The 18,284-nt window shown below is 38.8% G+C and overlaps 1 protein-coding gene across 1 annotated transcript in view; it reads left to right on the forward strand.

Annotated features, from left to right (window-relative positions):
- The window catches only part of MRPL48 (mitochondrial ribosomal protein L48), a 62,009-nt gene extending 45,080 nt beyond the window's left edge, over positions 1–16,929 (forward strand). Inside the window, exons 6-8 of the mRNA XM_079103826.1 lie at positions 12,689–12,791; positions 14,697–14,786; positions 16,642–16,929. Of these exons, the coding sequence (XP_078959952.1) occupies positions 12,689–12,791; positions 14,697–14,786; positions 16,642–16,716 (268 nt within the window). The 3' untranslated portion in view covers positions 16,717–16,929. The remainder of the gene's footprint in view (positions 1–12,688; positions 12,792–14,696; positions 14,787–16,641) is intronic.
- The last annotated feature ends 1,355 nt before the right edge of the window (positions 16,930–18,284 follow it).

Consider the following 18,284-nt stretch of genomic DNA (forward strand, 5'->3'; position numbering starts at 1 on the left):
TTATTTGTTTGTTTGTTTGTTTTTATTTATTTATTTATTTTTAACTGGGTTCTAAGGATTGAACCCAGTGCCTCACTTGTGCCAGGCAAGCACTCTACCACTGAACCATAGCCCCAGCCATCTTAACTTTTTAATTTTAATTTTTGCAGTGTTGGGGACCAAACCCAGGGCCTGGCACATGCTAGGCAAATGCTCTACCACCTAGCCCCTTAACTGTTTTTTAATGTTCAGTTTATTACCCCGCATAGTGGTGCATGCCTATAATTCTAGCAACTCAGGAGGCTGAGGTAGGAAGATCATAAATTCAAAGCCAGCCTCAGCAACTTAGTGAGACCCTGTCTCAAAATAAAAAATAAAATGGGGGCTGGGGTTATGACAGAGTGATAGTGCACTTTGCCTAGCATGTGTGAGCCACTGGGTTTGATCCTTAGCCCTACATATAAATAGAATAAAATAAAGTCTATTGATGACTAAAAAATATTTTAAAAATTAAAAATAAACAAAATGTGCTGGGAATGTCGCTCAGTGGTAAAGTGTCCCTGGTTCAATCCCTGGTACCAAAAAATGATATGTAGCTATCACCACAAATCATCTTCTTAACCTTTTTCAAACCTTTTTTATCTTGTAAAACTAAAACTCTCTATACTCATTAAATAACAACTCCCCTTTCCCCTTTCCCCCAGCCCCTACTATTCTATTTTTCTGTCTCTTCATTTTGACTGGTCTACCTCATATAAGTGGAATCACACAGTATTTGTCTTTTTGTAACTATCTTATTTCACTTACAAAGTCCTCAGAGTTGTTGTATGTCAGAATCTTTCTTTTTTAAGGCTGAATAATATTCCACTGTGTTTATATTTCATATTTTGCTTATCCATTTATCTGTTGATGGACACTTGGCTTACTTCCCTGTTTTAGCTATTGTAAATAATGCTGCTATAAACAGGTATACAAAAAACATTTTTTTTTTGGTAGCAGGTATTGAATTCAGGGGCATTTAACCTCTGAACCACATCCCCAGCCTTTTTTTGTATTTTGTTTAGAGACAGGGTCTCACTGAGTTTTTAAGGCCTTGATAAGTTGCTGAGGCTGCCTTTGAATTCATGATCCCCCACATCATCTTTCCAAGCTGCTAGGATTACAGTTGTTCACCACTGTGCCTGACTCATGGGTAATACAAATTTTTACAAGTATTTTATTGCTGAGTAATATTCCATTGAATGGTTAGACCCTAATTGGCATACACATTCATCTGTTAATGTACATTTGGGCCTTTCCAGTTTATTGGTGATTATGAATAAAGCTGGAATAAGCCTTCTTATATACATTTTTAAGGATCATGTGTCTTCTTTTTCTTGGCTATTTAGCTAATAATGTGATTTTTGGATTGTTTGACTTTATAGGAAACTGCCAAAATGTTTCCTCAAATGGCTGCACCATTTTGTATTCCCAGCAGCAATGAAACAGTTCTAGTAACTCTTTATCCTGGTCAGCTCTTGATATTGTCAGTTTTTCAAAAAGTCCCTTAAGCTGGGCACAGTGTTGCATACCTGTATTCCAAGACACTTGGGAGGCTGAGGCAAGATGATCACAAGTTCAAGGCCAGCATCAGCAGTTTAGGGGGACCCTGTTTCAAAATAAAAAATGAAATATAAAGGGCTGGGGATATAACGCAGTGGGAGAGCTCCCTGCATTCAATCCCCAGTATCATAACGTAAATAAATAAGTATAACTGTAAGCTTATGGCCCACAAATGACAGAGGAAGGAGATGGGAAGCAAACTTCAGATCAGCAAGTTTTCCTTTTTTCCGCAGCAAAGTCCATCGATCAGGCATGGGAGGTTCCCATTTTCCGGGTATAAAGCTGGCCCCTAAATTACAGAAGGAGTCTGGGTTTTATAATTTCACTGGAGACTGCGGACGTGCAGTTGTGGCAATCAGGGGCTAGTTGTACAGTTTAAAACTTCAACTTAGGAGGGTAGTTGTAGAAAGGTTGAATCTCGTTGTCTGGGGAGATAGCAGTCCAGATCCTGAGGAATGAGTACTCAAATCTTGCCTGTTGTTTTACTTTCTCTGGGATCCATTGTTTTCCAGAGTTTCAGTATTTGCTGTGCCTCCATTTAGGACTAATTTGCGATGGGGGAAGGTCAAAGATCAGGGCCTAGCATTCAGTATTTGCTTCCTTCCTTCTAGATGCATTGGGGACGGGAAGGGGTAAATGTTTGCTTTTAGTGGAGATGCTGGGGATGAACCTGGGAAGGAATGAAAGTTTGCCTTATCCCCTCAGAACCCATTGGTATTGGGAAAGGGCACAGTGGGAGAGGTTTAATGTTTGGCCAATTTCCCTCCCTCCTTCTGAGCCACACTGTCCTCCATTTTTCTTGGGGAGCTGTCTTGTAGGAATTGTGTTTTCCATAACCCTTCAATAGGTATGTAGTGGTATCTCATAGTGATTTTTTTTATACTGTTTTTTTATTTGCATTTCCCTAATGAATGAGCATCTTTTTATGTCCTTATTTGACATCTGTATATTTTCTATGATGATATGTCTCTTCAGACTTTTTGTTCTTATTAAAAATTGCATTTTTGGGGTGCTGGGGTTGTTGCTCAGTGGTAGAGCACTTGCCTAGCACATGTGAGGCTCTGGGTTCGATCCTCAGCACCACATAAAAATAAATAAATAAAATTAAGGTATTGTGTCCATCTATAACTAATTTTTTTTAATTGCACTTTTTTGTTATTGAGTTATAAAAATTCTTTATCTATGTTTAGCTTTCCTTAGCTGGGCGTGGTGGCACATGGCTATAATCCCAGTGTTTGATCATCCCCAGTACCAAAATAACAACTACAAAAAATTGATAGTTTCCTTTTTTTATTTATATTTAGTTCTTTTTAAGTGTGTGTATGTGTGTGTGTGTGTGTATGTGTGTGTGTGTGGTGTGTTTTTAAATGTGGCCCTAGGGATTGAAGCCAGGACCTATAAGAAATCCCACGAAAACCACGCCGGACACGGGAAATCACATAAGGGAATTTATTAAGCAAACAGTGTCTCCCTGCAGGGTAAGAGAGAAAATGATAGGAAAAGAGAAAGGAAAAGAAAGGGCGCATGCTAGAGAGAGTGGAAAGCCAGGAGGATAGAGAAAAGTGTGTGGGGCAGACAGAAGAAGAATGGAAAAAGATGGCGGGGAAGCTACAGTAAAACAGTTGAATTCTGCCAGGCTAACGGGACCAATATCAGAGAAGGATACTTGCAAGCTGACTGATGAACCAATAGCTAGCTAGGATGTTCACAGATTGACAAGTGGTTGGGAGGCGGGCAAAATGGCTGTACCTGATGGGCGGGGAATCAGCTTTATACATTACAGGACCTTCTACATGCTAGGCAAGAACTCTGCCCCTGAACCATATCCCCAGTCCATTTTGTTTCTGTTGTTGATATTGTTTGTTTTGGATATTGGGGATTGAACTCAAGCTGCATTACCACGGAGCTACATCCACAGTTCTGATTTTCTTTTGTTTTGAGACAGGGTCTTGGTAAGTTGCTAAGGGTCTCTCTTAAGTTGCTGAGGCTGGCCTTAAACTTCCAGTCCTCCTGCCTGGGCCTCCCAAGTTGCTGGGGTCTGTGCCACCATGGCCCAGTTTCATTTCATATTTTATTTTGAGAAAGGGTCTTGCTAAATTGCCCCGACTGGTCTAGCACTACTATCCTGCTGCCTAAACCTCCAGAATAGCTGGATTATAGGCCTGTACCTGCCTGCCACCATGCCCAAATCAGAAGTTCTATTGTTTTAAGTTTTACAGTTAGGTCTGATCACTTGAATTACCTTTGTATATAGTGTGAAAGTTAGTTCTTTCTTCTCCCCCTTCTCCGCCCCTACCCCGCTTTCTCCTCCTCCTTCTTTCATATGGTTATCCATTTGTTCTAGCACCCTTTGTTAAAAAGATTTTTTTTTTCTTTTTTGGGGGAGTGGGTACTGGGGATTGAATCCACAGGTGTTTTATCACTGAGCCATACCTCTATCCCTTTTTATTTTTTATTTCGAGACACGATCTTACTAAGTTGCTCAGGCAACTTGGTGAGTTTGCCAGGCTAGCCTCAAACGTATAATCCTCCTGCCTCAGCCTCCCAGACGTGCATCACCACACCTGGTTCTTTTCTTTTCTTCCTTTTTTTTTTTTTAATTAAGATTTCTCCACTGAATATCTTAGCACCTTTCTTGGCAATCAATTGACCATATATGTGCAGGTTTATTTCTGGACATGATGTTACATTGATCTGTATATCTGTGCTTACATTAATGCTTTACTGTTTTGATTATTTAATTTTCCATAAAGAAATCCAGTGGCTTGGGAGGCTGAGGCAGGAGTATCACAGGTTCAGAGCCAACCTCAGCAATTCAGTGAGGCCCTGAGCAATTTAGCAAGACCTTGTCTCAAAATAAAAAATAAAAATGGTGGGGGACTTGCCTCAATGGTTAGGCATCCCTGGGTTCAATCTTCAGTACCAAAAAAAAAATTAGAATTAACTTGTTGATTTCTATAGAGAAGAATCTGACAGAATTTTTTTTATTTGTTCTTTTTAGTTATACATGCCAGTAGAATATATTTTGATATATTATACATATATGGAATGCAGCTTCCCATTCTTCTGGTTCTGTATGGTGTGGAATTACATTAGTCGTGTATATAAACATAGGAAAGTAATTTCTGATTCATTCTACTAACTGCTTGATGGAATTTTGTTAGGATTGTGTTGAATCTTTAAATCAAGTTGGGGAGAATTGAAATCTTTTTTTTTTTTCAGTACCAGGGATTGAACCTAGGGGCACTCAACCACTGAGCCACATCCCCAGCCCTATTTTATATTTGATTTAGAGACAGGTCTTACTGAGTTCCTAAGTGCTTCGCCATTGCTGAGGCTGGCTTTGAACTGGAGATCTTCCTGCCGCAGTCTCCCAGCCACTGGGATTGCAGGCATGCACCACTGTGCCCGGCTGAAATCTTAATAACAGTATTTTTCTCCATTTGTTTAGATATTCTTTGCCAGTTCTGATTTTCATGTACGCGTTGGATTTGCTAGGAAACTATAGGAGAGGAGAGCTAATATTTACTCTTTCCTTCAGGCCAGGCCCTTTACATATCTTATCTCAGTGTTTCAGATGGCATAGGATGTACTGTGGTTTGCCTCAAATAACATTAAATAACACGGTTAGAAATGTCTTCCCTTTTTAATTCTCAATCTAATTGTATCAAGGAGAAATTCCCAGAGTGGTTGGGGTATGTCCTGAATAGTGATCTAGCCCTTCATAATCTTTGTAACAGAGGAGATCTCAGGCTTGGAATCTTTGAAAAGCACTAATATCTAGCTAGAATTTTTTAAAAAATATGTTTTTAGTTGTAGATGGACACATACCTTTATTTTATTCATTTATTTATTTTTTAATGTGGTGCTGAGGATTGAACCCAGTGCCCCATGTATGTGAGGCAAGTGCTTTACCACTAAGCCACAACCCCAACCCTCTAGCTAGAATTTTATAACATTATTTTGTTTTTGTTGTAATTATTTATTTTTTTTTAATTAAAAAAATTTTTTTTAGTTGTTGATGGACCTTTATTTTATGTATTTATTTATTTATTGTGCTGAGAATCAAACCCAGTGCCTCACAAATGCTAGGCAAGCACTCTACCACTGAGCCACAACCCCAGCCCTGTTGTATTTATTTTTAACTCACCTTCTATTAATGGTAGCTAATTTCCATTTACAGTCATAATATAAAGTCAGGCTTACTGAGGTATAATCTATATTCAGTAAAACTCCTCTTTTTAGTGAATAGTTCTATGAGCTTTGACTAATGTACATAATAAATACCATCATAATCAAGACTATGAATATGAAATCTATAACAAAGATGAAATACTATGATATTTCTATCACCCCAAGAAGTTACTTCCTGCCTCTGTAGTCAATCCCTTTTCTGCCCTTAGTCCCTGTTAACTACTAACTTCTGTCCCTATAGTTTTGCTTTTTTCAGAATGTCATATAAATGAAAAAATACAGTATTTTTTCTTTTGAGTCTGGCTTATTTCACTTAGCATAATGTATTTGAGATTCATTTATGTCATTGCCTGTGTTAAGTATTTTGTTTCTTTTGTTGGGTGGCATTTCATTGAAACAATGTACTGCAGATTATCCATCCACTAATTGAAGGATATTTATGTTGTTTCCAGTTTTTGAAATTAACATAAAGTCATTTCTCTGGCAAGTGTAGTTATTAGAAACTCCCAAACTTTTCCAAAGTGGCTGTACCATTTTATTTTTTCATCAACAATGCATAAAGGTTCCAAGTTGTTCTACTTCTCAAGTTTCTTTTTTAAATTAATTTTTAAAAGTGAGTTTGTTTGGGCTGGGGAGATAGCTCAGTTGGTAGAGTGCTTGCCTTGCAAGCACAAGGCCCTGGGTTCGATCCCCAGCACCGCAAAAAAAAAAAAAAAAAAAAAAAAAAAGTGAGTTCATATAATAGCTTAGCTAGTTTGCCAATCTGGAAAGGTGGTACACTGCATAGTATGTGGATATGCAAAAATTATACTTTCTTATACCTAAAATATTAGTATATTCCTTTTTTTTTTTTTTTTTTGCAGTGCTGGGGATTGAACCCAGGGCCTTGTGCTTGTGAGGCAAACACTCTACCAACTGAGTTATCTCCCCAGCCCTATATTCCTATTTTATAGATGGGGAAACCAGAGATTTGAAAAGGCCAAAATTCACAGAACCAATTAAGTTGTTTGGATTTATGGGAGTCTACTTGACTTCCATATTTTTAATTATGTAGGGTTTTATTTTAAGTCTTTAAGCCAAATTTGAACTTTTAAAACCTTTATAACTTAGAGTGCAACTGCAAAAAGTGCTCTTTAGAAGATTTGATAATATGCTATGACTTTAGCTCTCACAGCTGACAGTATTTCAATAATTGTTTAAGCCTAAAAATGTACTTTATCTCTTTCTGATGCCCCAGAGGGTTAGTTGCTCTTTCAGCACTTGACATGTACCTCTGTTGTGTCACTTAGTGCTCAGGGCTCTAATGATCTGTTCAAGTGTCAGTTCTCCTTCTCTCTGACGGTGCATTCCTTCCAAAGACGTGTTCTTTGTTTCTTTAGCACCTAGCACAATGCCTGCCACATGGGAAACATTCAGACTCTTCAGTTTGACTACACAGTCCAGCTGTAGGGTATACATTTCCTAAAGTTTAATGAAAGTACTTTTAATTACTGAAATGATTGACTTAATTAATTTAAAAATCTTGCTATCTGGTGGGCACTGTACTAGACGTTCTCACTGGAGGGGTGAATATTAGGGTGACTTTAGGGAACATACACCCACACAGTGCACGTATATATATATGCACATACATACACACCAGGAGAAATAATTATAACATAATGTGGAAGGTGGTACATGGAAGATAAAGTGCACTGTCAGTTCAAAGTAGAAGAGTAGCATAGTAATTTAGAATGATATTTCTCAAAATACCACTTCAAGAAGATCTCAGGAGTTTATGCCAAAACGTATATTAGTACTTTGTTTCCTTCATCAAGAAAGACTTGCTGTTTTTAAAAAAATGTCTGAATTAAAGTGTGTTTAGTGACTGGTACTTCTTCTTGTGGACTGTTGATAGTTTGCTCACTGGCAGGCTTGTCTGTGGACCATGGTTGGAATGACAAGTGGTTAAGAATACAAGGTTTAGGGCAGGGGTTGTGACTTAGTGGTAGTGTGCTTGCCTAGCACATATGAGGCACTGGTTTCAATCCTTAGCACCACGTAAAAATAAAAATAAATAAAATAAAGATATTGTGTCCATCTACAACTAAAAAAATATTTTAAAAAATGCAAGGTCTAGAACCAAACTGCCTACCTTCAAATTCTAGCTTTACCACTTATTAGTAAAATGACTTTGGGAATTTCTGAACTTCAGTTTCCTCATCTATATGTTAAGGATGATAATTTTTCTGTTTCTTTGAGTTCTGCAAGTTCAATGAAATAGTACACTACAGCACTTGGCACAGATACTGACACACTGTAAACACTCTAAATAATGTATTGTTATTCATAATTAATGAAGGTATATTTTCAGCTGGCAGGGATTGGGGTAGCTACTCAGAGCTGGTGACAGCAAAGAAGCATGAAATGTCATACACAGATGTTATTGTCATACCTAGAGTGTAGTAGTTCCCTGAAATATTGTTTTAAATTATCAGGACTGTTTTTAAAGATGTCACCTTTAAAAACCCAGCTGGGGCTGGGGATGTAGCTCAGTGGTAGAGTGCTTGCCGGACATGTGCCCATAGTTGCAGCTACTAGAGAGGTTGAACCCACGTGTTCAGGCCAGTCTGGACAACATTGCAAGACCCCATCTCTTAAAAAAATAAATAAATAAAAACACATCTACAAAAAGCTCTGTCTGCATTTGAGTGAAGGCAGGAAGTCAGTAGTACATGTTAAAATATGAGCACTAATATCATCCAGACACTTGAAAGGTTAAGTATTTTTTTTTTTTATTGTCTTACTTAATTCAGACAAGCACCTTGTACCTATTTTATCAAAGCATCAATTGTGGAGCCAGCCTGCATTCTTGTTCTGCTGCATTCTCGCTGTGTGACATTGGCAGTTTATTTAACCTCTTTTTGCGTTGATTTCCTCGTCTGTAAAAGGGCTTAGTAAAAGAACCTACTTAAAAAGGATATAGTGAAAATTAAGGGATATAATATATGTATATTTATTTATTTGCAGCACTAGGGATTGAACCCAGGGATGTTCTATCACTAAGCTATATCCCCAGGGTCTTGCTAAGTTGCCCACACTGGCCTTGAACTTGGAATCCTCCCACCTCAGCCTCCTGAGTAGCTGAGGGAACAAGCATATTTTTTAAAAAGTATATATATTTTTAGTTGTAGAGGGACAACATGCCTTTATTTTATTTGTTTTTTTATTTTTTTTTATGTGGTGCTAAGGATGGAACCCAGTGCTAGGCAAGCTCTCTGCCACTGTGCTTTAGCCCCAGCCCAGAACTAACATATTTAAAGTGCTTAGAACTGTGCCCAGCAACTCTTTATTGCTATTATTATTATTATCATTAAAACTTGTCCATAGTCCTACACCTAATTAGTGGTAAGGTCTGGATTTGGACCCACTTCCCCCTCCTCCCCATAGTACTCAATTCATCTAACCAGTTTTCCACAAAGCATTTAGGGTAATCTTTCTAGAATGGAAATATGATTATGTCTCCCCTGCTTAAAATGCTTCCCATTCCTTCAGGATCAAAATAAACGTTCCTCCCCTGGCTTGCTAGTGCTCCATGGCCTGGGTTTGCACCCTTACCTTACCTCACACTTCTCTTCCCTTTCCCTGTGCATTCACTTATTGTCTGTTTTTGTTGATTTCTACTTCAGGGCCTTTGTATATCTTCTATAAAAGCTTAGAATACCTTTCACCTCTACATTTTTCCTGGGCATCATCTTGAATATTACTTCTTTAGGGAAGCTCATTTAATTAGGTCTTCATGTTATATATTTAGGAGAAATAAAGGGTATATAACTCCCCTTTCATAACATACATTCTCTAACCTTGAAGTTGTTTGACTATTATTGGTCTTTCCTATTAGACTCTGAGCTCTGTAAGGCAAGGACTGCTTCTATCTTTATTACTAGTCTAACCCTAAGACCTAGTGTAGTACCTGACACACTGTAGGCACTGAATAAATATTTATTGATTTGGATTGAGTTCTAACTGGCATGGACATTTCCTAGAACAGCAGAATGACTGATACATGCTTTTTTGCCTCTTTCCTGTCTCTGCCCCAGATGGCTTGGAACATAAAGAACTGTTTATTGTTAACAACTCCTCTGATTGATTGAGGTTTTCAGCCTATTGTATTGTTAGTTATTCTCATTGCCCGGGTTTTCAGAGATGAGATTGTTTTCTTCTGATTTTCATTTCATTTGGTCCACTTTCCCTCTGGAGCTGAGAGGGAGGCGAACGTGTGTGTGTGTGTGTGTAGGGATGGTAGCTATGACCTTGAGTTGGAATTGGGCTACAGAGGGAGCCATGTGCTGGATTTTGTTCTGCACGTTTTGTTCTGTATGTGATCTTCCTGCTGCAGCTGCAACTCATGAAGGAGAGAGGAAGAGCCTCTCCTGTGGGCCTCTTCATTGGCCTACATCCCTTCCTGGGGGCAGCCTGGAGAGATGGAATCTCACTCACTTGGGAGCAGCTTCCATGCCTGAAGCTGACCAGCCCTGTGCCCTGTGGAGAATGAAGCGTCACTCAGCATCTCTCATTGTGACATTACTCTCTCCTCTCTTATTTTTTAAAATACACTTACGATTTTCAAAATTGTTATGTAAGTATAACTTATGTAAAGTCAAGTCCCCAGATTCTGAGTCTCCAGCTCCCCAGTAGTTTCCTTGAGTCCTTCGTAAGTGACATTCCCAAAAGATAGCATGGTTTGTCATATTGGGTTGACTCTTAAAGTTCAGTTACTTCATTTCTTCCCTTCTGTTTTTACTATCTGATTATCCAAGTAATGTTTATTGCAGAAAAAGTGGAGAGTATAGAAAAATGTAGGTCCTAAAGAGAAATTACCTGTGCTCTTTTTATTTAATAGTCCGTTCTACTTTGAAATATCCAGAGTTTCCAGTATTTCTTTATCAAAGTATGTCTGGTTTATGTTGACTCTCTTTGAGGGCTTCTCCTGCCCCTTGCCTTTGTAGATACTGCCACACCTTCTTGGAATGCCCTCCAGAAGCACCTGTACTCCTTCCTTACACCTTGATAAAGCCTTCCACGAGTTCCACTTCTCTGGCCCTTGTCCCTACATTGTTCACATACTGTAATGGCCCCTGTCTTTCTGCAGTGCAAATATGTATGTGCTTACCTGTCTCTGAAATGCTTAGTAAGCTCCTTGAAAACAGCCTGCATTTGCCCCTAGGACAGAACAAACTGTTAGTAAATGTTTATTAAATCAAATAAATAAACAAATCAAGGAAATCTTAAATGTTGCTTAAATGTTGAAGAATAAAATCCATGATTAATAGCAGGAATAGATATAACACCTACTTTAGTTGATCTGATTTTTTATTTTATTTTATTTTTGTATGTGTGTGCTAGGGATCAAACCTGGGCCTCTTCTGTGTTAGGCATGCCCTCTGTCACTGAGCTACACCTCTAACCCTTAGTCAGTACTGTCTGCAGAATGCCATAAAGGAAAAGTAGCATTTTAGAGTGCTTTTTTTTTTTTTTTTTTTTTTCCACTTTTCTGAAAGCTACTACATAATTATTTTATTTGGTCTTCTATAAGCATATGTAGTCTATGATTGTATCCCAATTTTTTCATAATGGGGAGTTATCTCTAAATTTGAATCACAAGGAGATCAGAGATTGTATTGAAAAGTGGAAGAGGATGTTATTTAGAGAGGCTTCCTGAAAAATGTCACAATACCCAGCATTTGCTGACTGTTTATATGAGCAAAGAATACATGGATGTGGTATGCCAGGCAAATTACTTATGTAATCTAATTTAATCATTGCAACAACCTTGTGAACAAAGTATTATTATTCTCATTTTATAACTGAAGAAATTGAGACAGAGAAAGCTATACATCTCTAAGTTCAAGTAGGTAATAAGTGACAAAGTCATTATTTAAATCCATGACCTTGATTTTTTCCATTTCATTTTCTATTAGATTTAACTTTCTTTTGCAGCAGTCTATCTACACAGGACCATGCTCTTTGCTGTTAAGTGATGAAACTTTCTGAAGCATGAAAAACCAGGATTCCTACTATTATTATCATTTCATTTTTCATTAATTTGATCAACTTTTTGATCAGATGAACACACCACTGATACAATATTACCGCATAGCCTGTCCTGTCAGTTCCATTTGCATCACCACACCCAGTCCTCACAATTGTGTATTGATGTAGGCCCAGATTGTAATTGCATGTACACATGAGGAATTGGAGGCACAAAGGGGAGAATGACTTACCTCCTAGAGTAAATATTGCTTATAAATGGCAAGGCCAACACTTGACTCCCAAGTCCAGTGTTCTTTTCACTGCAGCATGTGAATCTGCTGCAGCTGATAAATTAAGTGTAAAACAGTGGTTCTTTATCTGGGTCATTGAGATAATGTCTGGAGATAATTTTGTCACCATTTGGGGGGTACAGGTGACATCCAGTCAGAAGGAGTGGGAATACACAACAAAGAATTGTCCAGTCTGGAATATCAGTAGTGCTCAGATTGAGAAAGCCTGTTCTAGAACAACTGGGTTTCATGCCTTATTTCTCCAGGATAAGTGAAATACCCAAGATTAGTCTCCAGAGCATACCTTGTGACTGATTTGATTCTTTTGGAACTAGCTATTCATCTGTAGCAGTGAATACTTATTCATCACCAGGTTTCATTCATAGTGTTATAGTGTTGTATTAAAGAATGATTGGGGCTGCAGAAAGGTATTAAACACAGTGTGGTTCCTCAGGAAGTTTAGGGACTTCAGGAGGAAGTAAGGGATATCTGTTACTTTGCTTCTAGAGAGCTATTCCACGAAGTGGTGGCTGTATGCATAGACAACCCTGACTGAAGTAGTGCTGCTGGCATAAATGAATGCTCCCAACAGTTGACTCTTCTTCCCACAGTTATGCGATGCCCACTAAAACCATGGAGATACTGCAGCTGCAAGAAAAAGGCAGCAAAATGTCCCTGGACTCAGTTCTTACTATCCATGAGCGAGTGGTTCAGGTAGGCATTCTGGGAGGACCTGAATGTATTTACCTCTCTGGTTTTCTCTTTTCATTTTTTCTCTTTCTGGGGTGTCTTATTCTTCCTCTTACCTGCCCTTGAATGATGGTATATTCCAGAGTTCAGTTCTTGATCCCTCCATCTTTCCTTTTATGCTGTCTCATTCATTGCCCTGGCCCCAGCCGTCATCATAATGCAGTGATAACCTTTGGATTTATATGTATATATCTGCATCTGATCTGTTGGCTGAACTTCATTCCCAATACCCAGTTATCTACCAGAATTCTCTACTTAGATGTTCTACAGTGCTCTCTCTGTCCCAGTGTGTGCAAAAGGAATTGTAGAGAGACCGGTTTTCTTTTTCTAAAATCTTCCCCACCTTTGAGCATAATGCTTGACCTTTCATTGTCCTCTGATATCCATTCATTCAATAAATTTCTTGACTTCTACCTCCTAAAACTTTTAGATCCATCCATTTACTTTACCCTCATACAGTGTGATCATGTCATTTTTTTTGCTTAAAACCTCTTGGTGGCTTCCTTTTAACTCTAGCAATTATCCTGTTTTTTTTTTTTTTCCCTGCAGAGAGAGATGGGTGACAACCACACTGCCATGAGGGTACCCAGAATTATTAAAAATTCACAGCGTACCAGCTCTAACATCAGTCCCCCTTTTTATAGCAACTTTATTGAGATAAAATTGACATCATATAATTTACCCATTTAAAGTATACAATTAAATAGCTTTTAGTGTATTCAAAGAATTATACATCCATCACTAAATCAATTTTAGAACATTTTCATCACCCCAAAAAGAAACCCTGTATCCATTAGCAGTCACTCCTCTTTCCTGGTCCCCCACATCCCCTGCAACCACAAATCTACTTTGTCTTTATAGATTTACCTCTTCTGGATATTTCATTTAAATGGAATTGTACAATATACAGCCTTTTGTGTCTGACTTCTTTCATGTGGCATAGTGTCTCAAAGGTTCATCCATATTGTAACATTGTTAATACTTCATTCATTTTTATTGCCAAATAATTTTCCACTTTATGGGCATTTCCCTTTTTTTGATCTACTGAAGAAACATACCAGTATCAGCAAAGTGATAAGAGGAATGTTAAGGTGGGAACACCTTAATTCTAAATATACTAATGTAAAAACTAACTAAAGAATATAGAAATCATTTGTTCTCTAAATCTTACCAGCAATAAATTATTTACAGTGCATTTTACTTGCCACCGAGACTCATATAATAAAGTATGAACTCTTTAGCATTCAGGTGCCTTCATGATTCTTCTGCTTTTCCTCTTAATGTCTCATTCTCTCTAGCCACCCAGGAACTCATTTTCATTCCCTGACACTGTATGCCTCCACATTTGCTCAATACTGTTTCCCTTGTCTTGACAACTCTCCATACTACTATTGAATTCTCCCAGTTTAATCCTTTTTTTCTTCAAGACTCCACCCAGACGTCACCTTCCCTGGAAGCTTCCTTTACCCTCCCATGTGTTGGTAGGTATTTCTCTTGTGGGTTCTCACAGAACCCTGCAATCCTTTCTACTACACATTTGATTTGCCTCTAGATTCTCCGCACAAGGGCTGATACCAGTCAGCAGTCTGTGTGGGTAAACCTGGGTTTGCATCAGAAAGTCATTCTGGTCTTGATAACTTCTTGGTCCAATTATGACATCCATTGCCTACAGGAACAGATATTGTCATTGGCCATCTCAGCAAGCAAACACCTTGGCAAATGGGAAGAAAAATCTTACAGGGGCCAGGCTGAGAAACTAGCTCTAGGAGTTAATCTTACCCTACTGGAGCTGGCATTTGAGCCATCCATGTCTGCACGATCGCCTGGCTTTTAGCGCCCTCCTTTAGAGTGTCTTCTTTCATTTTGCAGATCAGCGGTTTGAGCGCCACATTTGCAGAGATTTTCTTGGAAATACTCCAAAGCAATCTTCCTGAAGGAGTCAAATTGTCAGTAAGGGAGGTAGGTGATAGTTTGGGAAGAGGCCTCCTGGTGGCTTACTTTTGCCTAAAATAAGGATAAGAACATCAGTGGCAGAGTGCTTGCCTCGCATGTAAAAGGCCTGATTTGATCCCTAGCAATGGGGAAAATAATAGGGGTGGGGAGGACTGCCTGGTTTTAGAAGCAACAGAGAAATGTGGATAATGTAGCCCAGATAATAATCAGGAAAGGAATGCAGTCTGGTGGTACTGTGGTCATCACTCTGGTTCTTCTGTGGCATCAGGGATAATCTTTGTGGACCATGGGAGCTGATCTCCATCACATCATCCTGATGTTATTGGTGAACTCATGACACTTCGAAATTAATTCCTTTCAGGCAGTTGTATAGTGGAAAGAACATAGTTTAAGATTATATACAGCAGGGCACAGTGATACATGCCTGTAGTCCCAGCTACTTGGGAGGTGAAGGCAAGAGGATCACAAGTTCAAGCCCAGCCTCAGCAACTTAGCAAGACACTGCCTCAAAAATAAAAATAAGAAGAAGATCTGGGGTTGTAGCTCAGTGGTAGAGCATTTGCCTAGCAGGCTAGAGGCCCTAGGTATAATTCCCAGTACCACCACCACCACCACCACCAAAAAAAATAAATAAATAAAATAAATTATGCATAGTTTAATAAATCATTACACAAATATGAAAATGTACTTTAGAGAGAAGTGTCCTGGAACTTTCAAGGCATGACTATTTTTGTTTGTTTGCTTGTTTTAGTTGTAGGTGGACACAATACCTTTATTTTATTTTTATGTGGTGCTGAGGATCAAACCCAGGGCCTCATGCATGCTAGGCGAATGCTCTACCACTGAGCCAAACCCCAGCCCTTGACTATATCTTAACTGAATATATTTAGTAAAGAATGCCAGTCAGAAAGAGGTTTGGTTGGGCAAGGAAATCTTGCAAAACATCAGGAACCTTAACCTGAATACTGGGTATTCAAGATCAGTGACTATAATGATTCTTTTAATGACACAGACACATCAGGCCATGTGAGACTGGTGCCATTGCTTCATCCAGTTCTCCTTGTCCTGAGTCTACACTTGTTAAACTTCTGGTTATTATTTAGGTTTCACATAGATTTATGTATAGAGAGAAAATGTGCTGGTCATGCTAACTTAAAATATTCCAATCCCTGTGATGTTATTGTTTTATTTATTTATTTATTTATTTATTTATTTATTTATTTATTTATTTATTTTTGCAATACTAGGGATTGAATTCATTGGCACTCTACCACTGAGCTCCATCTCTAGCCCTTTTAATTAATTTATTTTTTTAAATTTTGAGATATGATCTTGCTAAAGTTGCTGAGACTGTCCTTGAACTCGTGGTCCTCCTGCCTTGGCCTCCCAAGTAACTGGCATTATAGGTGTACCCCCGCCCCCTGGCCCAATTGATATTTCCTATTACTAAAGGATAATTTTTATATTTTAAAAATTACTTCTAGGCTGGGGATATAGCTTAGTGGTAGAGTGCTTACCTAGAATGCATGAGGCCCTGGGTTCAATTCCCAGCAACACACACACACACGCACACACATATGCTTCTATTGTTATACTTGTAGCATCTGTAACATTAGTTCCTTTTATGTATGTCTTCTTGCACCAAATTCTAAGTACATTGAAGGCAAAGAATAAGCTTGAGTCAACTCTAAACCTATGGTACTAAATACAAGTCCGCGACATAGTAGATATTCAGTACGAGTTGGCTAAATCTGAATCATTCTGTGCAGAGTTAGCCAATGACTCACTTTGGGTGTTGTGCATGTAAAGATAACTAAAAGTTCTGTAGTAATTACCACTTATTTTCTTTTCTACTCCACAGCACACTGAAGAAGACTTCAAGGGAAGGTTCAAAGCTCGGCCAGAACTAGAAGAGCTATTGGCCAAGTTGAACTAGTTATTGCAGATCCTTTCATGCCGCAGCACTGGTGATATTAAGTGCCAAGGAGAAGAGCTTTCAGATGGTCAGGGTTAAGTAGGAGACCCTGGCCCTTAGATTTCATAATTACCCATTCCCACATCCTCTGTAGCATGGCTGCACTTGCCAGTTCTTACCACATACCTTTGTGATAACACAGGGTATCCTCTAATAAAAATCTGCTACTGCTGATGCTTGTGTGCGGGGGGGGCGGGCAGAGAGAGACAGAAAGACAGTGAGTAAGAGAGAGGAGTGGTAGGAGGAAAAAGGCCATCCTGCCATCCTGTGGAGCATTTTTAACTAAGGGATTCTCTTTTCTCTTTGCCTGATGCTTTTTTTTCCCCTTCAGTTTAAAGCAATCTTTCATGGAGTCCTATAGTGAAGTATGGATGATAGCATGAGTATAGTCTCTGTATTAGTTTGTTTTCTATTGCTATAATGAAATACCTGAGGCAGGGCTTTTAAAAAAAAAAAAAACTTTTAGTTGTAGATGGACACAATATCTTTATTTTATTTATTTTTATATGGGACTGAGGATTGAACCCAGTGCCAAATACTAGGCAAGCACTCTACCACTGAGCCATAAACACATCCTGGCTTTTTTTAATAAAGAGGTTTATTTAGCTCACAGTTCTGAGGTTCAAACATGGCACCAGCATCAGCTCACCTCTAGTGAGGGCCCCATTTGTTGGGTCACAATATAGCAAAAGGCATCACATGAGAGCACATGAGAAAGGGAGAAACCACACGGCAAGACAGGAAACCAGGCTAAGCGGGAGTTATTTTAAAAAGTGTAAGATTAGAAGGGCTAATCTTATACTTTTTAAAATAACTCCCTCCCTCCTTTCCTTCCTTTCCTTCCTTCCCTTCCTTCCCTTCCTTCCTTCCTTCCTTGCTTCCGTTCTATTTAACCATACATGACAGCAGAATGCATTTTGATTCATTGTACACAAATGGAGTACAGCTTTTCATTTCTCTGGTTGTACACGATGTAGAGTCCCACCATTCGTGTAGTCATACATGTACATAGGATAATAATGTTTGTCTCATTCCACCATCTTTCCCATCCCTCTGCCCTCTCCCCTTCCCTCCCCTCTACACAATCTAAAGTTCCTCCATTCTTCCCTTACCCCCTTCCCTGCCCCATTATGTGTCAGCATCCACTTATCAGAGAAAACATTTGGCCTTTGGTTTTTTGGGATTGGCTTATCTCACTTAGCATGATATTCTCCAACTCCATTCATTGACCTGCAAATGCCATAATTTTATTCTTCTTTATGGCTAAGTAATATTCCATTGTGTAGATATACCATAGTTTCTTTATCCATTCATCTATTGAAGGGCATCTAGGTTGGTTCCACAATCTAGCTATTGTGAATTGAGCAGCTATGAACATTGATGTGACTGCATCACTGTAGTATGCTGATTTTAAGTCCTTTGGGTATAAGCCAAGGAGTGGGATAGCTGGGTCAAATGGTGGTTCCATTCCAGGTTTTCTAAGGAATCTCCACACTGCTTTCCAGAGTGGCTGCACCAATTTGCAATCC

The sequence above is a fragment of the Sciurus vulgaris genome (genome assembly GCF_902686455.1).
Source record: "Sciurus vulgaris genome assembly, chromosome: 11".
NCBI lineage: Eukaryota > Metazoa > Chordata > Mammalia > Rodentia > Sciuridae > Sciurus > Sciurus vulgaris.